This window comes from Heteronotia binoei, chromosome 1 (genome assembly GCF_032191835.1).
Source record: "Heteronotia binoei isolate CCM8104 ecotype False Entrance Well chromosome 1, APGP_CSIRO_Hbin_v1, whole genome shotgun sequence".
NCBI classification, from domain to species: Eukaryota; Metazoa; Chordata; class Lepidosauria; order Squamata; family Gekkonidae; genus Heteronotia; species Heteronotia binoei.
The window spans coordinates 19,731,588-19,755,853 of NC_083223.1; the positions used below are offsets into that span (position 1 = coordinate 19,731,588).

At 44.5% G+C, this 24,266-nt stretch overlaps 1 protein-coding gene across 1 annotated transcript; it reads left to right on the forward strand.

The window, feature by feature from the left end:
• Positions 1-52: 52 nt before the first annotated feature.
• ABHD13 (abhydrolase domain containing 13) lies at positions 53-14,241 on the forward strand. The gene is made up of 2 exons (XM_060231747.1): positions 53-235; positions 13,037-14,241. Exon 2 carries the CDS (start codon positions 13,069-13,071, stop codon positions 14,083-14,085), a length of 1,017 nt encoding a protein of 338 aa, XP_060087730.1. The 5' UTR covers positions 53-235; positions 13,037-13,068; the 3' UTR covers positions 14,086-14,241.
• The last annotated feature ends 10,025 nt before the right edge of the window (positions 14,242-24,266 follow it).

The window sequence follows — 24,266 nt, forward strand, 5'->3', positions numbered from 1 at the left end:
TCATAGGCTGACGGAGGACAGCCAATGGTTGAAACGAAGCAGCGGATTGGTCGAGGCTGGTTTGTTCTTCCGTGTCACGGTTGGCATTAATTGCGGAAGTATTTTGTGCCAAGCGGTGGCTGGCGGAAAAGGTTCTGGTGTGAGGAGAGGGAGGAAGCAGCAGGGGACGGCGACGCGCGGGAGAAGTTCGCCCCGGTCAAGGGGAGCCGGAGCGGGGTTGCTGGAGGACGATGAGGTGGGTGCGGTCAGGGGGAGACCGGCGGTCAAGCCGTAGCAGTTGCCCCGCCGGGGAAAGACTGGGAGGGCAGGAAGGAAGACCCGTCTTTGCCCGTGTGCGCAACGTGGAGCTGTAGAAGCCGACCTGGCCTTCCCTTTCCAGGCCTAGGTTGCTTTTTCTGGGTTTCTGCGGAGGGACGGTAGCTCAGTGGTAGAACATCTGCTTGGTAAGCAGAAGGTCCCAGGTTCAATCCCCGGCATCTCCAACTAAAAAGGGTCCAGGCAAGTAGGCGTGAAAAACCTCAGCTTGACACCCTGGAGAGCCGCTGCCAGTCTGAGCAGACAGTACTAACTGAGGGTCTGATTCAGTAGAAGGCAGCGTCATATGTTCATATATATGTTTATATACAGGTGTGCGCCTCCTTTCTGCTCTCGAAGTAGCGCCTCAGTTTGCCCAGGAGAGCCAGTTTGGTGTAGTGGTTAAGTGCCTGAACTCTTCTGGGAGAACCGAGTTTGATTCCCCACTCCTCCACTTGCAGCTGTTGAAATGGCCTTGGGTTAGCCGTAGCTCTCCTAGGAGTTGTCCTTGAAAGGGCAGCTTCTGGGAGAGCTCTCTTAGCTCCACCCACCTCACAGGGTGTCTGTTATGGGGGGAGAAGGTAAAGGAGATTGTGAGCAGCTCTGAGTCTCTGATTCAGAGAGAAGGGCAGGGTATAAATCTGCAGTCTTCTTCTTAGGCAGACTCCCGATTAAGCAGGCAGAGGAGTTTCATTTGTAAGAAATTTGTTTTAATCTCACACCCATGAAATAATGCACTTTCCAACTGGATTTTATTATGTGAATTGGCAAAATCTGTTTGGCAAGTGCATTGAAAATGGATTGAAAGTGCATTATTTAGTGTGTGTGATCACAGCTGTAGTCACGCAAGGAAGACGAGGGGTGAATTCTGGTTCTACTTTTATAAAAGCTTTGAGGAAAAGTGAGGATATAGTAGGGTTTTTTTAAAAAAATGAAATGCTTTAATGTGAGGTTGCATCATGAGGTAAAGAGTTGTGGAATCTGAGGGATGTATAGCGAGGTTTGTGAACTTTGTCGTTTGTCTGGTGGTGTGTGTTTGTAAGAAGGATGCTAAAGACCACTGTTTATACTGTTGTTTAAAGTAGACAAGCATTGCTCTTGCTGTGGTGTGAAAGACTGAGTGAACTTGAATAAAGTGTTTTTGTGAAGTGGATAAACCAGTAGTTGCTAGGATTTAAATATCAAAACTGTACTCTGCATTACATGTGTAGATTTTGAAGGATTCTCTGGCAGTGTAGTGTTAGGGTGTTGATGTAGCTGTGCATCTACACAGTTTTCGTTGTTAAAAAATGCCTCTCGGTTTTCACTTGTATTTGTTGTGCCATTCTGAGTGTGAGTCATTGCTCCTTTTATTGTCCTGTGGAAATGAAAGTTGTCTGTTTGCATCTGCATATCATTTTAAGTGCTGAATGAGCATCATTCAGTTATGAGAAAAACTTTAACCAAACTGTACATCAGTTTATTTTTGTTAAATTCTCCCTCTAGTTGTCTTTTTCTTTTAGTTAAAAAAACCACCATTTCTCATTTCATTATAAAAGAAGATGTGGCATTTTGGCAGCTATTTTTATCCTCACTGAGCATTGTCTTATGTGTTTTTTGAAATAGAATAACATGTACACAATATTTTCGTCACACCGTATATGTAATAACAATACAATATCATCAATCCCTTCCCTAATAATGTCTAAAATTGAGATTGCTCTTTTCCCATAAGAACATAAGAGAAACCATGTTGGAACAGGCCCATTCAGTCCAACACTCTGTCACACAATGACCAAAAAAACCAGGTGCCATCAGGAGGTCTATCAGTCGGGCCAGGACACTAGAAACCCTCCCATTGTCCCCCCCCTCCCCCGAGCCATCACAACACACTGTGGACATCTTCAGCGAGTCTCCCACAACAATGTGGTGATCTTTAGTTGGTTATAACTGGTAGGCTGGTACGTTTTAGCTGAGTTCAGGAAGAGAGGAGAGAGTACTTAAATTGTCAAATCAGTTGTTCATACCTGATGCATAGTGTTGTGGTAGAAGCTGTCCCAAGCTGGCAGCACAGTGGCCTGTGATGGGTCGTAGACTTCTCAGGGTGCCTTATTTGGGCACCGGACAGGATAGCCTTACTTGAACCTTTAAGTCTGTTATGAAACTATCGTTACTAATTTCATTTTGTAGACAGAAGAATAATCAAGTCTCAGTTTGGGAGTAACAAGCAGTGGCTTGTCTGTTTCGCCTGAGAGTAAGATGTGATTCCCCCCTCCAAAAAAAAGTAATTAGAATATGTATGACTCATTGAAGAGTGGGGTGGGGTTTTTTGTCTAATAAAACCAGTTTGATTTCACAAAATGAAGATCTTTGCTGTATTCACCCTTTTAGAAGTTGGTATGCAAATATGCGGGTAGTCTTTTTGAAGCATGCTTTTTCTGCTTCATAAATACGTAATGGCATTTTTCATGCATTTGTAAAGAATGTACAAATAGGAAAGCCAGACAAATATTAAATGAAACATCTTTTTTTTAAAAAAAAAAAAAGAGCAGAGACTGATGCTGTTCCAGATTTAAGAAGCGTTCCTTGCATATTATAAACTCTCATTAATGCGACTTGAGAGGTGAAACTTCGGGTAGTTCTTGGGGGTTGGAATATTTTTAAGTGCCAGAAATTGCCAACCAGCTAGTTTGACTAGTTTCTCGTGTTGTCATTCAGTCTTTTGGCCTAAGCTTAAGGCTTTCAGGGGTGGCCAACGGTAGCTCTCCAGATGTTTTTTGCCTACAACTCCCATCAGCCCCAGCCATTGGCCATGCTGGCTGGGGCTGATGGCAGTTGTAGGCAAGAAACTTCTGGGGAGCTACCGTTGGCCACCCCGGCTTAGCTCACTTTTGTTGACGTATTTTGGTCTTGGCCTAAGGTAGCCAATTAAGAGGAATTACTGTTGTTATTTCAAAGGAAAAGGAGTTTTGTGGCACTTTAAAGACTGGTTTCTGATGGCATATGGTTCTGTGAGCCATAGTGTACTTTTCACATTAAAACTTTTAACAGCCAAAACGGACAGAGCTTTTTCTTACCTTTAAAGCTAAACATAGCAAACCTAATTGCAGGGGTCCCAGTGGGTGCCGTGATACCTGTATATATCTTTCCTGGCACCTGTTCAGTGTCTTTAAAAAGTGGGCAAGGTTGGTGGTGTTTTTTGAGTGCTTAATGAATGTGGTATAATACAGTCAGAGACTTTTTATATAAAGTACTTTACCAATGGAAATAGTGGACTGATATTCCAAAAACATGGTAAGACTTGCTTCAGACTAACCACTGTTGACCACATGGCTAAAATGTTTAATGCCCCTAACTAAAACTTGCTGAAGCAATTAAATCTTCTCAGTTTTAATGTGTATAAATCAGATGAAAATCAATAGTAAGATACATCATTATATCAAATTTTGTCCTGTTCACAAAGATCATGTATGTTCTTGTCAAAATCTGGCCAGAATCTTTCACTTACTGTATGCAAGTGCAGGGAGGTCTCACCAGCTCTTCAGCACCAACTATCATTGTACAAAAAATAGTGTAGGCAGGGTGGATAAAAATCAATTTTTAAAAACAAACAAATAAGATTTTATTTATATTGAATTTTTAAAAATTTAAATTAGATTTATTAAAATGAAATGCTTTTTGAGGAAAAATCTTATCTAAAGATATTTTTTTATTTACAATACATTATAGTCCAAAGGTTATTCATCGTGAAATAAGGATTAGTTTTAAGTATGTATGATGAGGCTCTACATTTATGCAATGTTTAAATTTCTTTTGCTAAATGAATTCTAATGCACAACGTCCTGCTCTTCCAGAAGTTTCCCATAAGATTATTGGGAATTTTTTCTATCTAAAAGATATTATCACCTATGCTTGGTTTTACAGTTCTCAAAACTGAATTTGTGTCTGCAGAGATCACATGCTTCTTCTTCACATACCCAGTATTTTTATGACTTTAAATTCTAAGTTCGGCACCAGTTCTACAGTCCACAATGTGGAGTAACACTCTGACGGACAAGAACATGTATGCTGTATAATGTTGTTGTTTTAGTTAGATAAAACAATTTAAATGATTATTGTTAAGGACTATTTAGTTGTCCAAATACGAACCATCTGTTAAACTGGAGACAGTTCACCTTGCACTGATTTCGTTATTATCTATGTAACTAAAATTAACCTGAAAAGTTATTATACTAAAATGAAACTCTCATGTGAGTGGTAAATAGTAAGGCCAGCAAGGATTAGTCTTTATGTAGAAAACCATGGTTTAAATCGTGTCTTATTGACTAGTGATTTAAATAATTATTTAAATCAAATCCACCCTTAGCGTAGGTTAAAAATAGCTGGTTCTTGAGAGGTTTTTTCCCCTTTTCGCATAAGTGTGTATTAGATACCTAAAAAAGGAAGACAGAAGCTGTCAGCAGAGGGTTTCTTAGCCAGCTCAGGATGTATACTTATTTGGTGCGTATGCATTCTTTTTGACCAATATGTTATTTTAAAAAGGAATCTACTTCAACAGAGCTTCTGCCTGTAATATTGGAGGCTTATTATATGAATTATGTCTAATCCATTTCTCTAGCATTTTGTGGCAGTTCTGAGTTCCCACACCAGAATTTCAGAGGTGCCCAGAGGCTGAAAAAGTTTGAGACTTAAACTCTTTGTGAGCAGTTTCATAAAGTAGACTTGAGGGCACTGGCTGAACTTTGGGCTGATGTGCTTTTTGTCAAGGCAGTTAATTTGGTTAAATAGGGTTTTTTTAAAAAAAAACAAAAACAAAACCCCACTTAAAGTATTTATTGTTTAGACTTTTTTCTCCCCTCGTTCTGCTGTTCTGGGAATTATTCCTCTTAGAAATCAGTTCCTGGCGTAAAATGGAAGAGATTACTTGTGCAAGCAATTTAGGAAGTTGGTACTTGGCTAAGACTGCACGAGCTGCCTTCTTTTTGTGCTATTGCCTGCTAACAGGTGCTTGTTCCTCCAGAACCTAACCCTGTGTCTTAAGGACTGTCAGTTAGCATTTATACTCAGTTTTAGAAGGACCACAGGTTGACTGGGTCAGTACAGAGAGATAATAAACAGCTTTAAGAGGGGATTGGATGAACATATGGAGCAAAGGTCCATAAGTGGCTATTAGCCACAGGGTATTGTTGGAACTCTCTGTCTGGGGCAGTGATGCTCTGTATTCCTGGTGCTGGGGGGGGGGGGCAACAGTGGGAGGGCTTCTAGTGTCCTGGCCCCACTGATGGACCTCCTGATGGCACCTGTTTTTTTGGCCACTGTGTGACACAGAATGTTGGACTGGATGGGCCCTTGGCCTGATCCAACATGACTTCTCTTATGAAAGGGTTGTTTGAGCATGCCTTTTGCTCTTCCAGAATGCAAAAATCAAATCCCTTCATAATGTTTGGTTTTCCAATATGATTATTAGCACCATATAATTTTTTTCCAGAATGCAAAATTAAATCTCTGTGTAATGTTTGGTTATGCAGTACTTCAAGCAATATTGGAGCAGGTTGATTATAAAGTAGTGACGTGTGGGTTTTCGAGAAAAACTGGAACTGGAAAAATTTTCAGACATCGTAAACAGTGTGATCTCACTTAGTGGCGCTGATACTTAGGTAAACAAATTTTAAAGTATTCAATGCTAGTTTTATCCTCATAAAGTGCCTCCAGTAAATATATGGACTTGTAATCGGTTAGGGGGGAAATTCCAGAGTGCCTTGAATGTCCAGACAAGCTCAAAGCTTTTAAGTTTGAAAATTGTTATGGAATAATAATTATGAGAAATGTAAAGACATTATAGCATGCATTCATTTTTTTATTAGGATAAATTTAAGGGAGTTGGTGAAATCAAAGCCACTGAAAACTGTTGACACATTGCTTTTAGCGCATCCAAAGAACTGTGCATGACATACTGTGGACATGACTGTTTTCTCATCTGTTTCAACAAAATTAAACACTCCTACATGGCAATCGGTGCCGGGGGGGGGGGAGGGCGGGAGGGAGGCTCCATTTCTCTGTAGCATACTTGTTAGCTCCATATCACATTGTGATTGTGACACCTGTTCTACAAGGTGAGAGGAGACTGACTGACAAGAAATTTATCTTTTGTTTTTATTTGCCTTTTAGAACCACTTGGGTAAATTTGTAACTTGATTTTATTTGACTTAATGTTTGTGGTTTCCCCACCATTTACAATTCAAAATTTGTGTGTGACTTGCTCACACAATTCCTTGGGTTAATAGCTTGAAAAATATTAATTACTACTTGAAATTGCTAAGTTTGCTTAATATTTTCTCACCTGTGGCCTATTTTCATGGTTTACAATTTTAGAAAACAATGCAACTTTAGAAATATAAAATTCTCCACCTAAAAATAAATTTCTGTCTTTGGAAAATCTCCCTCCCCCAGTCTCAGTTATAAATATTGATAAACAGTTGCTGGAAGGGATTCATGTTCAAGTTGTGAAAGGCTACGTCATTACTTGCCCTGTGGCGTGGAGTGTTAAAGCTGCAGTACTGCAGTATTAAGCTCTGCTCATGACCTAAATTCAATCCCCGGTGGAAGCTGGGTTTTCAGGTAGCTGGCTGAAGGTTGACTCAGCCTTCCATCCTTCCAAGGTCAGTAAAATGCTTGCTGGGGGGGAAGTGTAGATGACTGGGGAAGGCAATGGCAAACCACCCCATAAAAAGTCTGCTGTGAAAACGTTGTGAAAGCAGCGTCACCCCAGGATCAGAAATGACTGGTGCTTGCACAGGGGATCTTTCATTTTTCCTGTATCATTATCTGCATTTAGAATCTGAAATGAGAGAAAATAAAGCAGCTGGTCCTTGAAAGTCTTCATACAGTGCTGTCTTTGAGCCTTTTCTGTATAGTATCACATGCCTCCTTTTACAGTTTTCCCATGCTGCTTGAAGTATTTCCAGTACAATCAGGAATTTGTAGCTCTGGCAGAGAAGCTCAGAAATCCATAGGTTGCTTTACAGCCATATTGGTCCTGTTAACATAGATGGCGATATGGTTCCATCGTAGACTTGAGTCCAGAGTCTTTTGCAGAGTACTCCTCAGTGCCTTGCACGCCTGTCAATTGGTCCCTGAACTATGTTCAAAGTCCTCCTTCCCTTCCATCCCACCCCAGTGCGTTACAGCTTTCAAGCCTTGCAAATGACTGTTAAAGGCATGCATGAAGTTGGCTGTGTCCAGACTGGGAACAAGAAAAGTTTCCTCTGTTTTGTAGATGGTTGGCAGAAAGGCTTCCAGTTCAAAAGCTCCAACCCGATGGGTTTAGGGCAGGGGTGGCCAAACTTGCTTAACGTAAGAGCCACACAGAATAAACATCAGATGTCTGAGAGCCACAAGACAAGAACGTCAGATGTTTGAGAGCTGCAAGACAGGAAGGAAGGAAGGCAAATAGATGGGGGAGGTAGAAAGAAAGCAACTTTAACTTTAAATCGGGCCTTCTCCATTGCAGCCCCACTGCTGTGGAATCAACTCCCGGAGGAGGTACGGGCCCTGCGATGTTTAGACCAATTCCGCAGGGCCTGTAAGACCTACCTCTTCAAAATAGCCTTCACCTAATACCGAGTCAAGAAAGTCTCGCTGGACATGTTTTAGCCACTGAACTTTAATAAAGACCTAAGTTATAGCACCACAATGTTAATTTTAATGTAAGTTGTTAATGATTTAATGATGATTTTATAATTGTAACTGTAATTGCTATGTATGGTTTTATTGTATTTTTATATTCGTACGCTGTGAGCCGCCCTGAGCCTGCCCTGGCGGGGAGGGCGGGATACAAATAAAAAGTATTATTATTATTATTATTATTATTATTATTATTATTATTATTATAAATGCATTCTACAATCCACCAGGTGGCTTGGCTTGGAGAAGTGATTTAAAAAGACAAATGCCAAATGCCTTCTCCAAGCTGGCCAACAGGGCAGTAGGAGAGCCACACAATATGTGTGAAAGAGCCACAAGTGGCTCCCGAGCCACAGTCTGGCCACCCCTGGCTTAGGCAAAGCCCTCTGTCCCAAAGCATGGCAAGGCTCCAGAGCAGAGATGAGAAGGCCTGGGAAACATCTTTTCCCAGTGGGAATATTTTGAAGAGGACTCAAAAAAATTCCTATGAAATATCCCCCCCCCCCTTTTTTTAATTGGGTTAAATGCTATTCAAGGCAAGTGTTTTGCTCACTCAAAAAAAGAAGACAATTTATAGCATTAGAAATTCTTATGTATACTGTAGAAATTTAATTTAATTTGCGATTTATATCCTGACCTATCCCTCAAGGTGGGCTCAGGGTGGCTTACAGCATTGAGAGCTCTACAATAATAATAAATAAAGCATATCATCGAAATTAAACTCTCTCATAAATATAAAACAGATTAAAACAAAAGACCATAGTTCAGACTATTGGCACAGCCTGAGACCACAATTCAAACAGTTGGTACAGCTTCAGCTAATTGGCACGACTTTGGCACAACTTCAAATAATTGACATAATTGATACAGTATGTTTGCAAGGTTATAATTTAAACAATATTCTGCAGTGCATTTGATAATATATTAAAGAATTCAGTGTTAATTTGGTATCCAGATATGTTAGTGATTTTGCTTATTGTGACTTTATGAGAGAGCTTCTGTTCAAATATGTTTTTTCTTTACTACAAAATAATTCTAATTTCAACTTTGAGTTTTTTCTTCTTCTCAGAAGGCTAAACTTTAATGTGTGTGTGCTGGGGTAGCATAGCATGCAGCAGTTTGCAGCTGTCTCAGTTATTGGGTATAGTTGCAATTTTGGTTGTAGAAAGCTAATTATGCCATCCTAAGCAGGTGTATTGGATCCTGGTTGGGTCTGTTCAGTGGAGTTTATTGCAATGAAACAGTTCTTCAGATGGCAAAGTAAAAATGTATGAATAAACATGCCAATTAGTACAACTCTGTTTGCTGAAGTTATAAATCACTGCCACAGGAGGTGGTGGCAGCTACAAGCATAGCCAGCTTCAAGAGGGGATTGGATAAAACTATGGAGCAGAGGTCCATCAGTGGCTATTAGTGTGTATGTGTATTTGGCCACTATGTGACACAGAGTGTTGGACTGGATGGGCCATTGGCCTGATCTGACATGGCTTCGCTTATGTTCTTAATGATGCGTATTTTGTAAAGCACCAAAATATGTTTTGCTTTGATAGGAAAGTACGTGTTGCATGTATTTTAAGTTTCCCTAAACTTTTCCACAACAGGAAAAGGTCTCCCCTCCTGGCTTCAGAATTATCTACTCCATGGGCCCTGATTTGGCCAAGGAGTAGGGTTGCCAGCTCTGGGTTGGGAAGCACCTGGAGATTTTGGGGATGGAGCCTGAGGGGGGAAGGGAGGTACCTCAGCAAGGTACAGCCCCATACAGTCCGCCCTCCAAAGCAGCCATTTTCTCCTGGGGGAGCTCATCTTGGTCGCCCGGAGATCAGTTATAATAGTAGATCTCCAGGTGCCACCTAGAGGTTGGTAACTCTATCAAGGAGACTTAATTCTATCAGTGGCAGAATCCAGTTTTGCAGATCTGTGCAACCTGGAATCCTACTCTGATGTCTTGTGGACATCGAAAGCACAGTTATTTGACCGTAGGCTGGTTTAGTGCACTAAAGGTCAGTTAAGATTATCCCAGTCTTGGTCTGTCTCTGAGAGCTAGAGTTCCCTCATACCCACCCCAGTGCTGCTGTTTAAACAAATTTTCATGGAGCAGCAAGTACAGAATCTGGAATTGAGGGCAAGAAGAGGACGGAGAAGGATGTGGATGAGTGTTGAGGAATTGAAGGATTCCTGACTTTGCAGGCTGGAGAAAGGGACAAAGCCCTCTGGTGCTTTGGCCACAGGTGGGCTTTTGCCACTGGTGGGCTTTCAGGGCTGATTGTGCTCCGTTGCCTGGTGACTGGACAGGCAGGTGGGAAATGCCACAGAAAGGACTTGCCTAGTCCGCTGCTATTGAAAGCCAGCCCACTTCTGAGAGGGGCCATCCCACATCTGTGCCCTGGAATTTCTTTGACACGCGAGGTCACCCTAAAGGTTGGCTCTGGAAACAGCAACACCCCAAACCAGAGACTCCTTAACAGAAAAAACAAAACATGATTTATTTTACATGAACGGGTCCAAGAGAAGCCCTCTCAAGGACCCTGATTTGAATTTACACAATGCTCTTAACAGAAATTAGAAAGGAACTTTGTTACAACCTCCAGCATAGACCTTTTGGTGGGAAAACATATGATTGGTTAATAACTTGGTGGTCTGACCTATCTCTGCTGTTGCTTAGGCATGTGACACTTTTGCCTGGCTTCTGAACTAGTTCAGACCAGTTTAACTTCGCCTGTTGCTGTCTATTACAGACAGGTCCATCTCAGGCCGAATGTGCATTCCCAAGTTTTGATTCTAGAAATTTAACTTTTAACATCTTTTTTTGCTTTGTATGCTTGGTTGATATTTTTAGTTGAGTAACTGTGAGTTTTTAAGAAGAGATGGCAACCTCCATTTTGTTTTATCTTAGCATTGTCATAGGAGAAAGTAATGTCTGGAGTTTTTCTTTTGGACACAGTGAAGGGTTGGATTCCATGGAAGGTTTTTGCTATAGAAGGGTCTTCTGTCCATAAAGTGAATATTGTACCCCCTCTGTTTGTAGTAATCTTACGTGGGATCCAGTCCTATGTTTCTAATTGAGCTAGATCTGTTGTTTTTCCCCGTCATTCTGTTCTTTTCAGGGCTAGTAAAACCCATTTGGGGGCAGTCTGGGACACCAGCATTTTCTAGGTTCCTGGATGACCAGATGTTTCTAACGTTTCTCTTCTAGACATGTTTCTGTATGAGCTCCACTGTATGCATTATTTCTCTAGGGTATTACCTTCTTTGTAACATTTGTGGCAGTCTTCATCTGCTAGGATAATAACGTGTGTGTCTTTTAAGTGACACTACAAGTTTAGCCCCTTTTCCTGTTGGTTATCATCTGGATATATTACTTGCAGTTGGCCATTTTGCCACTGGAGGGTGGTGTTAACGCTTGGCAGTGAGGCGGATGACTTTTCACGTATGACTTTTCATCCTCCTAAGCATTTACATTTCGTTTTGTGTATAGAATGGATTTGTGCCTACTTGTAACTGAATGCTGGGGTGGGGAATCATTTTGCAGCCAGAACGGCGGGTTTGAGAAAGCGACACGCAGAGCCCCAAGAGCGCAGAGGGAATTCTTTGTCCTTATCTAGTTTTTAGATGAGCTACTGACAAGCCCACCTGCATTTTTTACATGATGAATCCCTGGAAGTACTGCCGGTTTGGTGCCAAGCAAATGCGTCTGTTTGAATTTAATTAAACCTTGGTGACATCATCACACTAGCGCCCTTTTGGCGACTCATCACACTAGCGCCCTTTTGGCGACTCTCTCATCCAGGTTCACTTTCCCTGGTTCAGAATCTGAGGACTGCCAATTTTTTTTACTTTTCCCCCAGCCTCTTCTTCGTTTTTTAAATGGGAGAAAATCCTGGGTATTGCTTTCCAAAGCACATTTGTGGGCAGACGGCACAACTCACTCTGCAGCTTCATTTAGCAAATTGATTGTTTTAAATTATGCTTGCCTGGTGTTAGAAATTGACCCTGACTGTACATACATTGGTTGTTCATGCGTGGTGGGGAGAGGGGGCAGCATAGGTGAAACCTGAGAGGTGAGGAGGGGGAAGGCCTGAATCTGTCTCCCTGCCACCCCATACTCGGTTCCATTTATGAAATCTGAACAAATTTGAAGGGAGGGAAGAGTACTTAAAACCAGTGTTTTCTCTAAGCTGAGTTAGCATGAGCTCACAGATTTTTAGTCTCCAGCTCACACATTCTTGTCTTAGCTCAGGAAGGATGACTCCAGAGCACAATAATTTATGCAGTAGCTCACCACTTTAATGCCAGTAGCTCACAAAGCAGAATTCTTGCTCACAAGACTCTGCAGCTTTGAGGGAACGTTGCTTATAACTCAGGGGTGTCAAACTCATTTGTTATGAGGGCCGGATCTGACATAAATGAGACTTTGTCGGGCCAGGCTGTGTCAGGCCGGGCCATGTGTGTACCTATTTAAGATTAGGTAGCAGAGATATCAACTTTGAAAAGCACACAGACAAACACGTCTAAGGATTTTTTTTTTAAAAAAACACCTTAAAATAAAACATACTTAAAACATTAGCACTTTTTGATCTTAATGGTGCTTTCTTTGTATTTCTCCCATGGGATCCAGGACACTGGGCAAAGGAAGCTCTGGCTCTTTCCCTTCCTCCCCAGGGGGCCAGGAGGGGGAGGAGCCTCAGCCAATGGAGAAAATTGAGGTTTTGCTCTTTTGCTCCTGTGCAACTGAGCAAGCCTTGCAAAGCAAGCTGAGATGCAGAAGGAAGCAAGAGAGAGGGCAAAGGAAACAGAAAAGAGCCAATTGCTCGAGGGCCTGATAGGAGTCCTACTGGGGCCTGATTCAGCCCCCGGGCCGCATGTTTGACACCCTTGTTGGCCAGTTTATTTTCCTTGAGGTGTCGGTTGCAGAAGCCTGTTAATTCATGCTGGTACATCAGAGGAGTTTAAAAATGGGCAACTGTACTTAGGTTGCGCTCAGAGTCCTGCAAACAGAACCGTTAACCATTTCGTTATTCAAGCTAAAGAGAGTCTATTTATTGCCAGGGATTAACTCAACTGTTTCTCTTCCTTTTTCCAGGATTCATGTGGACTGAAGATTAGTTGGCTACTATGATGGAAAGATCATGGATGCTTTGGACTTTCGTTGAGAAGTGGCTGCTGGCCTTGGCGTCGTGGTCTTGGGGTCTCTGCCGCATTTCTCTCTTGCCTCTGATAGTAACGTTTCACTTGTACGGAGGCATGATATTACCTCTACTAATAGTTTTGTCTGTAGCAGGTATACTGTATAAGTTCCAGGATGTGCTGCTGTACTTCCCCGAGCAGCCCTCCTCCTCACGGCTTTACGTCCCCATGCCCACCGGCATCCCACACGAAAACATCTTCATCCGAACCAAAGACGGCGTACTGCTCAACCTGATCCTCCTCAGGTTCACGGGGGACAATTCCGCCTTCCCGCCCACCGTCATTTACTTCCACGGCAACGCCGGGAACATTGGCCACAGGCTGCCCAACGCCTTGCTGATGCTGGTGAACCTGAAAGTCAACTTACTGCTGGTCGACTATCGAGGCTACGGGAAAAGCGAAGGGGAGGCGAGCGAGGAAGGCCTCTATTTAGATTCCGAGGCCGTGCTGGACTACGTGATGACTCGATCGGACCTCGATAAGACAAAGATTTTCCTCTTTGGGCGTTCCTTGGGGGGAGCGGTCGCCATTCAATTGGCGTCCGAGAACTCTCATAGGATTTCCGCCATCATGGTGGAGAACACGTTCCTCAGCATCCCGCACATGGCCAGCACTCTCTTTTCTTTCTTCCCCATGAGGTACCTTCCTCTGTGGTGCTATAAAAACAAGTTCCTGTCCTACCGGAAAATCGCTCAGTGCAGAATGCCTTCCCTCTTCATCTCTGGGCTTTCCGACCAGCTGATCCCTCCGGTCATGATGAAGCAGCTATATGAACTTTCCCCCGCCCGGACTAAAAGATTGGCCATATTTCCAGACGGCACTCACAACGACACTTGGCAATGCCAAGGCTATTTCACGGCACTTGAACAGTTTATTAAGGAAGTGAAGAAGAGTCACTCTCCCGAAGAAATGACGAAAATGTCGTCTAACGTGACGATAATATAACTCTGGTTCCGGTCTTGTGTTTTTTTTTTTCCTGAGAGAACCGCGTTGTACCTGGATTTGTGCAAAAAAAGAAGTGGTGAAGGCTGTCCATTTTAAAATGTGTATTATGTCTGTACCTATCTCAAGAGCGAAATTAAACATGGAGAGGTCTAATCACACACGAGCCAGGTAGTTTTTACCTTCAGCCACACGTGGATGAATATAGTCTGCTTTTTTTGGGTTGAGCCAATCTGCTGTTTTCGTAGATGCGGGCACATTAATAAATGTGTTGCTCAGCTTTACGTTACGTTGGGTTTTAAGAGAAGAATAAAGCGGTAGGGTGCAGTATGTGCTTTGGCCCTTTGAAGGAACGGGGTCGGCGCAAACACATGCTGCAGCTTGTGCTCTGGTGTGCATGGTAAGGCCCTGCAATTCCAATGCGATGCATGACTTGAGGCTGTGCAGCGGGGCTTAACACTGTAAATAGCACCAGTGGATATATTCTTCATCATCACCGTCATTCCCTCTAACAGCAAACTTGACGGTTGAGTGCCTGTCATGAAGGCAGTAAGATGGGGCAAGTAAGGGAGAAGCTTTAATGAATGTGGCGGGGGGCATTCAAATGCTGCTTTATCCATAAAAGGGCATTCTCTTCCTCCCCAGTCTGTTTTATGATGGAGCATGTCATTGCCTATGCGATTTTAAGTGTAAGGGAGGAGGAGGAGGACAGGGAGTTGTGGGAAATCAGCCCACTGAAGTCCCATAACAGTTTATAGTGTCCAGGTGGGACAGATTCCCAGTTGTCCTCCCCCCCCCCCTCTCCAGAGCTGCTTGCTTGCTTGGTCCCAGACCTGTTGGCAGGGCTTTTTTTGGCAGAAAAAGCCCAGCAGGAACTCATTTGCCTATTAGGCTGCACCCCTTGACATCACCACATGGGGGACTTTTTGTAGAAAGAGCCCAGCAAGAACTTATTTGCATATTAGGCCACATCCCAACACCAAGAGCACTCTGATTTATGCAGTAGCTCACCACTTTAATGCCAGCCGCTCACAAAGTAGAATTTTTGCTCACAGGACTGCAGCGTAGAGGGAGCGCTGTGCAGTGTTTGCTGGCCTTCCGCTTAGGGGAGCCCCTGTTTTCCGAATCCTTGGCTTGTGCTTTTCGTGGCCTTTTCGCCCGAGGTCCTGCTGCAGGTCAGCCCCACAAAAGGCCGTTGCTGTACGGAAGGGACAGGAGACTGCTGTTGTAGTTAACTTCTTAAGAGACAAATGGGGCATCATAAGCTTTCAGGTACCCCCTTTTTTTCCATGCAAAATTTGTATTTTTTCTTTTTAAAGAGGGGGTTGCTGGAAGAAATGATCCGTGAGCATTTTGTGCCTTTTGCATGATTTGTGTGAAAGATCACTTTTTGCTTAGTTGTCCGCGTTGTGCTGCCTACCTTGGAACATGACAAGACCACGTATATTGCTAAAGGCCAGAATCTGAAGTGTACTGACTAACGAGGAAGTCTGAAGGATATACTTTGAAGGAAAAAGTAGGAGTCAAGGCCAACAAAGTTTTATTTAGAATTTCAGCTTTCGTGCGCTCTAAGCACACTTCATCAGACGAGAAATCGGGTACAGTGAGCAGAGCTACATATAGCTGGCAGGCAGTGGTTTAGAATACAGCCATACATACCAGCTCTATGTAACTCTGCTCGCTGTACCTGATTCCTCGTCTGAAGAAGTGTGCATGCACACACGGAAGCTTACATTCTGAATAAAACTTTGTTGGTCTTAAAGGTGCAACTTGACTCCTACTTTTTTCTACAGCTTCAGACCAACACAGCTGCCCTCTTGGATCTATACTTTGAAGGATTGAGGTATAAATGTGCCAAACCCAATGGTGATGATATCAGGGGCAAGAGTCACATGGGACTTCGATCTTCGTGCTCTCGTCTCAGTCTTACCATGTCCTCCATGCTTTTCTCATTTGTAAGCCCCATGCTCAGTAGGAAACTGGAACTAGGTATTCCCCCCCCCCCCAGGAAAAAAAATGCTGTTTTCCTTACATGGACCTTTCAGAATTCTCTTTTAGAAGGCATTTCTATCCCTTGCGTTTTGAAATGACATTTTAAAAATTTCTCCCTGAAATGGTGCTGTTCATGTCTGGTTTGGGGAGAATCGAAGGAAAGATAGGGTCACGCATGTATTCCAGAGGAAGGGGAATCGTTCTGTCTGGAGTTGGGATCCCCTTCCCTGTACTTAGCAGCACCTTTGGGGGAAGACTTTTGAGTTGTGGGTGCAGCACCTGCATTTCCAGGCCTTGAGCTTTCACTGAGGCAAGTGGGGGCGGGGGGAGGCTGATAGTAGCAATGGAGATGAGACAGCATGGCTCTGGGAGTTGTCTGTTAGTCTCACGAGGGCACGGTATTGCTCAGGAGTGGCTAAACTATGGCTCAGGAGCCACTGTGGCTCTTTCATACACGTTATGTGACTCAAAGACCCCCCTGCCCCATTGGCTGGCTTGGAGAACTCATTTAAAGTTAAAATTGCTTTCTTTCCACCTCTCCCTTCCCCATCTATTTTCCTTCCGCACCTGGGTTTTTTTGGCCACTGTGACACAGAGTGTTGGACTGGATGGGCCATTGGCCTGATCCAACATGGCTTCTCTTATAGTTCGTTCCTTCTGCACCTGGGTTTTTTTTTTTTTGCAACTGTGTGACAGAGTGTTGGACTGGAGGGGCCGTTGGCCCTGATCCGACGTGGCTTCTCTTATGTTATGTTCCTTCCTCCCTCCCCTGACATGGATGTCTTTCAGCTCTCCAACATCTGATGCTTATTCTATGCGGCTCTTACATTTATGCACTGTGCCCACAGGTCCACCCTGGGTGAACAGCCTTTTAAGCCACTGGGGGAAGGGAAGGGCTGTTGGGAGGGCTGTCCCTGCCTGAGGGCCAGTCCTGCTTGCTTTAGGGTCCCCCAAGCCATCGGCCCCATCCCTTGGAGAATTGGGGAAGCCCAGGGCCAACTCACCCCCAGCTGTTCTTTTTAAAGGCAAACCAGGGGTGAGTTCTGGATGAACTAGACTCCTCTCTCATGATTGTGGAAGAGTAGGCAGGCAGAGAGAAAGGGCTTTGGGTGAGATCTAATGTTTCCTCTTCTTCCAACACCCAAAGGCCTACCTATAAAGGTTGCTGGAGAACACAGCAGACCTGGACTTCTGACCCCATGGAGCTGGGCCTTGGCACAGTATGATAACTAAGAATAAATACCACTGAAGGATATTTGCTTTCAGTTTTGTTTTCTGTTTTTTTTTTTGTGGTCCTTCCGTCTGACATCCCCAGTTCCAGCAGCTTCTCTCAGCTTCCCCTTTTGATACCACATTAACGTCTGTTGCATTACAGATAGGAGCAAGGGAGATCGTTAAAAAACGTTTTGATACATGCCGGGTGCTGCAGCACTTCTACATGATAGCTTTTTGGGGGGGAATACTGTGCAATAGGGGTGAGGTATGGGGGGGGGGAGTGCTACCTTTGTTTGATTTTTGAAAACATTTCTGCTCTCAGCTTTTACAGGAAACTCACTAAGCCCTTCTCCTGTTCACCAGCCGTGATCCCAGGACTTTCTGCACTAGTGCAGCAGCTCTGAGCAGTGCAAGAGCAGGGAAGGGGCGATGGCTCAGCGGAAGAGCTTCTGCTTTGCATGTAGAAGGTCTCAGGTTCAATCCCCAGCATTGGCAGGCAGCAGCTGATGTGAAGGACCACAGCCTGAGACCCTGGAGAGCCGCTGCCAGTAAACAATGCTGACCTCTCAGTGAACGAATGGCAGAACATCTTGGGGTGATTGTGATTTTTAATTCAGAAGTAAGGTAGTTTGTTGAAAAATGCAGCCTGCTCCTCTTGATTTTTTTTTTTATTTATGTATCTCTTGAGATACAGCAGAATTTAGACCTGGGGTGGCCAAACTGTGGCTTGGGAGCCACATGTGGCTCTTTCACACACATTGTGTGGCTCTTGATACTTCCACTGCCCCATTGGCCAGCTTGGAGAGGCATTTGGCCCTTTAAATCACTTCTCCAAGCCAGCTGGCGGTTTGGAGAATGCATTTAAAGTTAAAGCTGCTTTCTTTCCACCTTCCCCCATCTATTTGCCTCCCTTTCTCCTGGCTCTCAAACATCCGCCGTTCATGTCTTGCAGCTCTCAAACGTCTGATGTTTGTGTGGCTCCTACATTAAGCAAGTTTGGCCACCCCTGATTTAGACTATAGTGATTCAATATTTTCATTACACTTGAATAACTGGGTAGTCCTTTGCACCTGAAACGAACATTTTCCAGGAAGGTTTTCTGTTGTGCTTGATCTAGTTTTGCGTGTGCTGCAACACCGTCCACCTTTAGCTCCTTCCTAGTGATAGGTGGTGGATGTAGGCTTGAAGCTAGAAGATTTTCACACCTCATTCATGCCGGACCTTTGCTGGAAGGCTTGTCTGTTGCCAAAAGTATTTATTACCATTCCGTTTCAAAATGAGGCCAGCCTTAGTGCAGTGTTTGAAATAATATAACACAATATGTTGTCAAAGGCGTTCACGGCTGGAGTCCATTGGTGGTTGTAGATTTTTCAGGCTGTGTGGCCATGGTCTTGGCATTGTGAGACCTGATGTTTCGCTAGCAACTGACTGGCATCCTCAGAGGTATAACCCAGAAAACTGGAGTTCTCTCTGGGTCAAATATGACTCAATGAATGGCTTCGGCTAGCCCGATCTCATTAAATCTCAGAAGCTAAGCAAGATCGGCCTTCATTAGTAAATTTGACCCAGAGAGAACTCCAGTTTTCTGGGTTATACCTCTGAGGATGCCAGTCACAGTTGCTGGTGAAATATCAGGTCTCACAATGCCAAGACCACGGCCACACAGCCCAAAAAATCTACAACTGACATAACACAAGTTTGTGAAGCCCAGTTGGCGTGTATTTTTTTGTAAATAACATGATACCACTCTGCAAGCTACTGAGTCTGGGGGATTTTATACTCTCTGCAGGTTGCAGTGTAGGAATTACTAGGAAACAAACTTGTTGAAACCAGCGGGACCTTGCAATTCAAATAACTGCGTTGGGGTGTGGGGATTTCTGTTGTTGCCAATATATTTTTCAGCCTGCTGCATCTATGAAGTTCAGACGCCTAAGCTGGAATGGAATACAGTTAGCCTCTTATTAGGATTTTTTAAGGAATTACTTGACTTTCAAACTCTAGGAGAATTCTTGCCAAAACTGAATCCTTGCCAAAACGGAAACTGATACCTTCTGCGCAGAGTGGAATAAAACTGGAGGATTCTGGTTTAAATAACGTAGAGGGTTTACAGGTTACAACAGAAACCTGCAGAGATGTAATGAATTTTATGTTTACATATAAGAAATGTTTACTATCCAACGGAAATGCTGCAATCCTAAAATTGCTTATTATAAAGCAAGTGGTAATGAATCTGAGCCTTGCTGTAAGCATGTTTAGGATCAGGCTGTTCTCAAATATTATAAGGGAATATACATTGGATTTTTTCCTCTATGGGATAAAACATTCACAAGCTGCGTCTTGTCATTTTGTGTGTTTTTAGACCTGAGCATTTAATGTTATGCGCAAACAAAAAAAAGCACCAGGCAGACATTTTCATTCTACTCTGTTGGGATATCTTTTTTTAATTTTTACAGTACATTGGCTTTCCTTTTACAAAATTCAACTTCTATTTTTGTGTACTGACATATGCAATAAATGACTACGTCTACAGTGGCAGCCATCTTCCCCTTGTGTGGTCTGTTTTCAGTGTAATTGTATTCCTCTTACCAGCACGGTCCTCCAAGTGAAGCCATGGTTTTGGAATGAAAAGTTAAGATTCTAGAGCTCCCTGTGTAGCGTGTGTGAACAAGATCTTGGGAAGTGAAGTGAAGTACGAGCTCTGCAGTGTTCTTTTTGAGATACGGTGACCAAGACTGTTCGCAGCAGGGGTGGCCAAAGTTGCTTAATGTGAGATCTGCATAGAATAAACATCGGATGTTTGAGAACCGGAAGGAAGGAAGGCAAATAGATGGAGAGGGAGAGGTGGAAAGAAAGCAATTTTAACTTGAAATGCATTCTCCAAGCCGCTAGCTGGCTTGACTTGGAGAAGTGAGAAATGCCTTCTCCAGCCGATGGAGCGGTGGGGGCTTCAAGAGCCACACAATATGTGTGACAGAGTCACATGTGGCTCTCATTCCAAATGAGGCCTCACCATAGATCTATACAGGGACATTAGATTGGCTGTTTTATTCTTAATAAATCCCTTTTCCAATAATCCCTAACACCAAGTTTGCCTTTTTCTCACCTGCAGCACAGTGGGTTGACACTTTCTTGCAGCTGTCCACTACAATCCCGAGATCTTTTTCTCACTCAGCCTCAGCTAAAAGCGAAACAGGGAAATTAGTACAAACCTTTTGCTCTGTGGGCTGACTGGCTGCACAGCCTAACGAATTGCGGGCTGTGCATGTTTGAAGATATTGAACAGACTGAACACTGATTACTGGAACGTTCCCAGGGAAGCTACAATTGATAAATAATACCAGCCCCAATACCGATCTTTATGGGGCCCTACTGACTCCAAAGAGCTCCAAGAGGACCACTTGTTGGTTATTCATTGAGCAAAATTGTTGGCGTTCTTACCCATGGTTGAAGTTCTTTATGTAGAGCTTGAAGAAGCTAAAAGCAAAACAGGGAAATTAGTACAAACCTGTAGCACTATGGACTGACCGGCTGCACAGCCTAACAAATTGCCGGCTGTACATGTTTGAAGATATTGAACGGACTGGACCAGGGGGCTGGGCAAGTCTTTTGAACCACCTGAGCAAGCAGTAGGGCCCCATAAAGATCAATACTGGGGCCGGTATTATTTATCAAAAATCTGGAACTAGGGGTGAGCAGTGTAGTGGCCAAGTTCACAGATGATGCAAAATTATTCAGGATGGTGGAACTTCAGGTTAATGGCGTGGTCATGAGCGCCCCCTCGTTGGCACCGCAGTATGCAAACACGTTCCTTGGAGACTCAGCACATTGACTCTTCAACTGCTGCCTATCCTGTACCTATTACTGATGACATTTTCAACCACTTTTCACCCCAACATCAACGGCGCTATTTATTTATTAAATGGGATTTTTAACCACCTTCCCTGCTTGTGTGGCGCTCAGGGCGGTTTACAACAATTTAATACAAAACAGTTAAAATAACATAGTATATAAAAACATTCACAACGTTTAAACGTTTTAAGAACAGGATGGCAGTGCTAGCATTCCGTTGTGGGGGGGTGAAGGAGAGGGTGCCAAGCAGATGTAAAGGAGAAGAAAATAGTGGATTTATACCCTGCATTTCACTTGGTCTCAGAGCAGCTTACAATCTCCTTTCCCTTTCTCTCCCGGTAACACATCCTGTGAGCAGTGTTCCCTCTAAGCTGAGTTAGTGTGAGCTAGCTCAGTTTTTTAGCCTCCGGCTCACACATTTCTGTCTTACCTCAGGAAAAATGGCCCCCAAGCAAACTAATTTATGCAGTAGCTCGCAACTTTAATACCGGTAGCTCATGAAGTAGCATTTTTGCTCACAACACTCCACAGCTTAGAGGGAACAATGTCTGTGAGGTTGATGGAGCTGAGAGAGCTCTTTGAGAAATACTCTTGAGAGATCAGCTTTGCAAGAACTGTGACTGACCCAAGCTCACTCCAGCGGGTGCATATGGAGGAGTGGGGAATCAAACCCAGTTCTCCCAGATTAGAGTTCATGCACTTAACTACTGCACCAAATGGCTCAACCAAAGCCCTGGTGGACTAGTCCACACAACCAGTGCATTTCTTGGACACCCCGTGAAACTGCAATGGCTGCGTAAGTACCACCTTTCAGTAAACACCCCCTGACCGCCAAATATACCTGGATGCTTCCAAAGTCTGCATTAAAAGCTCGGGGAGTCTCATATGAGGGGTGGAGCTGAGTGGGCAGTGCTGCCACTCCTGCACCAAACAACAATCGTGAGGGGGTTGGTGAAAGCAGGCATGGGGAGCAGTGGTTTGCCAACGAAGGGGCGCAGCTGGCTTGGAGAGAGAGGAGGAAGAGGGCTGGCATGTAGATTGGGAGGCAACTAGGTTGTCTTGCGTGTACCGCTCTGAGGTGAAAGACTTCCCAGCCTCGGCAGTGAAAGGAAAAAGGGGCACTGCTGTTGCCGCCGCGTGTCTGAACAACTGCAGAACCAAGAAGCAGAGTGAGTGCTGGGGACTATGAAGTAGGTGGGGCTGAGAGGGCTCTCCCGCAACTGCTCTTGAGCAGAACAACTCTGAGAGAACTTGTGGCTGACCCAATCAGCAGGTGCGTGTGGAGGAGTCACATCAGTAGGTGTGTGTGGAGGAGTGGGGAGTCAAACCTGGCTCTCCCAGATAAGTCTGTGCACTTAACCACCCCACCAAATAACTTCAACCCATGGCAAATGCCCTTCTATCTTTGTCTCAATTTCTGCTTATCTAAAGGTCTCTTGTTTTTGTTTAACCACATTGTTAATTCTCCATTTTAGAAGGGCATTTGTATGTTCGACTAGTGGGGACCAGGCTTGTTTCATGAATGGCAGAATTGGGGACTTACCTGGATAAATTTGTTCCATTGCTTAAGTGAGCTTGATAGAAACTCATCATATATCGAGCTTGGCCTTCTCTTGGGAGTATTCTAGATCAGTTCTCTCAAGTGGCGAGGTTTCAAAAATTCCTCCTCTATTCCAACCTAATCAGAGACATTTTCAGTTTGTGTCATTTTGAGTATGTTAACCAATTGTGGGGCTGCCCAGTATCTCCCGAGGTCTGGGTATGAAAGGCCCCTTTGTTTAATAGGGTTGATTAGTGATCTCGGCTGTTTTTTTTTAAAAAAATCCCAGATATAATCATTTAATAAGGTCTGCCAGAATCGTATTTGAGTGGGAGTTAAGGGAATTTCAATTATGGTCTTATCCTGGAAAATAAAAATATCAGTGCTACGTAGGGTTGCCAATGCCCATGTGGAGGCAGGGGATCCCCTGGATCTTCTTCGTGGTCTCTGTGCATCACACTGATGGGAGTAGGCGCCAGCGCCGATCTCGATCGGTAAACTTCAAAAGCTGCGGATTTCCGCGCCGACGTCCCAGTGCGCATGCCCGGAGGCCCCCTCCCCCGCGCATGCTCACTGGGACAGGAGCGGACATCCCGCCAGTTCTCTTCTGACCGCCGCGCTGATCAGTCGATCTTCTCTGCTACGGTCGGTGAACTTACTCTTGGATAGAATTTTTTCTTCTATTATTGTTAGTTAGATAGTTGTAGTTATAGTTGTAGTTATAGTGTAGTTTTAGATAGTTAGTATAGCTGCGGGAGAGCGGGGTAGTTTTTTCCCGCCCTGCGGGGCCCCCTCTCCCTACTTTCGTTTTCCCCGCCGTTCGTTTCCCTCGTATGGAAAGACGGTGGGGGTTCTTTCGCCGCTGCTCCTCGTGCGGGAGTAAAATCGCCCCTCCGGACGGGCACGAACTGTGTTTACTGTGCCTGGGCGAGAGGCACCGTCCTGACTCCTGTCCTCATTGCGCCAGGTTTTCGCGCCAAACGAGGAAGAACAGGGCAGCCCGACTTGCAGCGGCACTGATGGAGCAGGCTCTTTCCCCTCGTCGCCAGCAGGCTGAGCAGGCGGAACAGCCCTCCGGTCATTCCGACCAGTCGGCACCGAAGTCGGTCGACACCGACCAGACCCCTCCCGACACCGACCGCCCTAAGAAAAAGTCGGGCGCTGCGGTGACCTCGGAATCCTCGACGCCAGCTAAAAGGCGCAAGGAGGAGAAAGGGGCATCAGCTGTAAAGGGGAAGAAGGACAAGAAACAGAGACACAAATCGGCGCCGCTCTCCGCACCGGTGTCTCCCGTGGACCCTTCGGCTCCGATAGTCCCTCCGCTAAAGCTCTTCGCGTCCCCGATACGCCACTCCGGCACTCCTCTAGACTCGAGGTCGACGCAGCTGGTCATTTCGGACTCTGATTCGGACATAGAATCGGGCCAAAGGGTCGGTACCGACCGCAGCCCTCTCGGCCGAAGCACCCCTCGACAGCGAAGCCCACTGGTCAGACCGAGTGATCGGCCTCGAGACCGTTCAGCCAGCAGGTCACGATCTCCCCTCGGCAAGGACGAAGGCCGATCGCCTCGTGGAGCCCCGTCCCACGT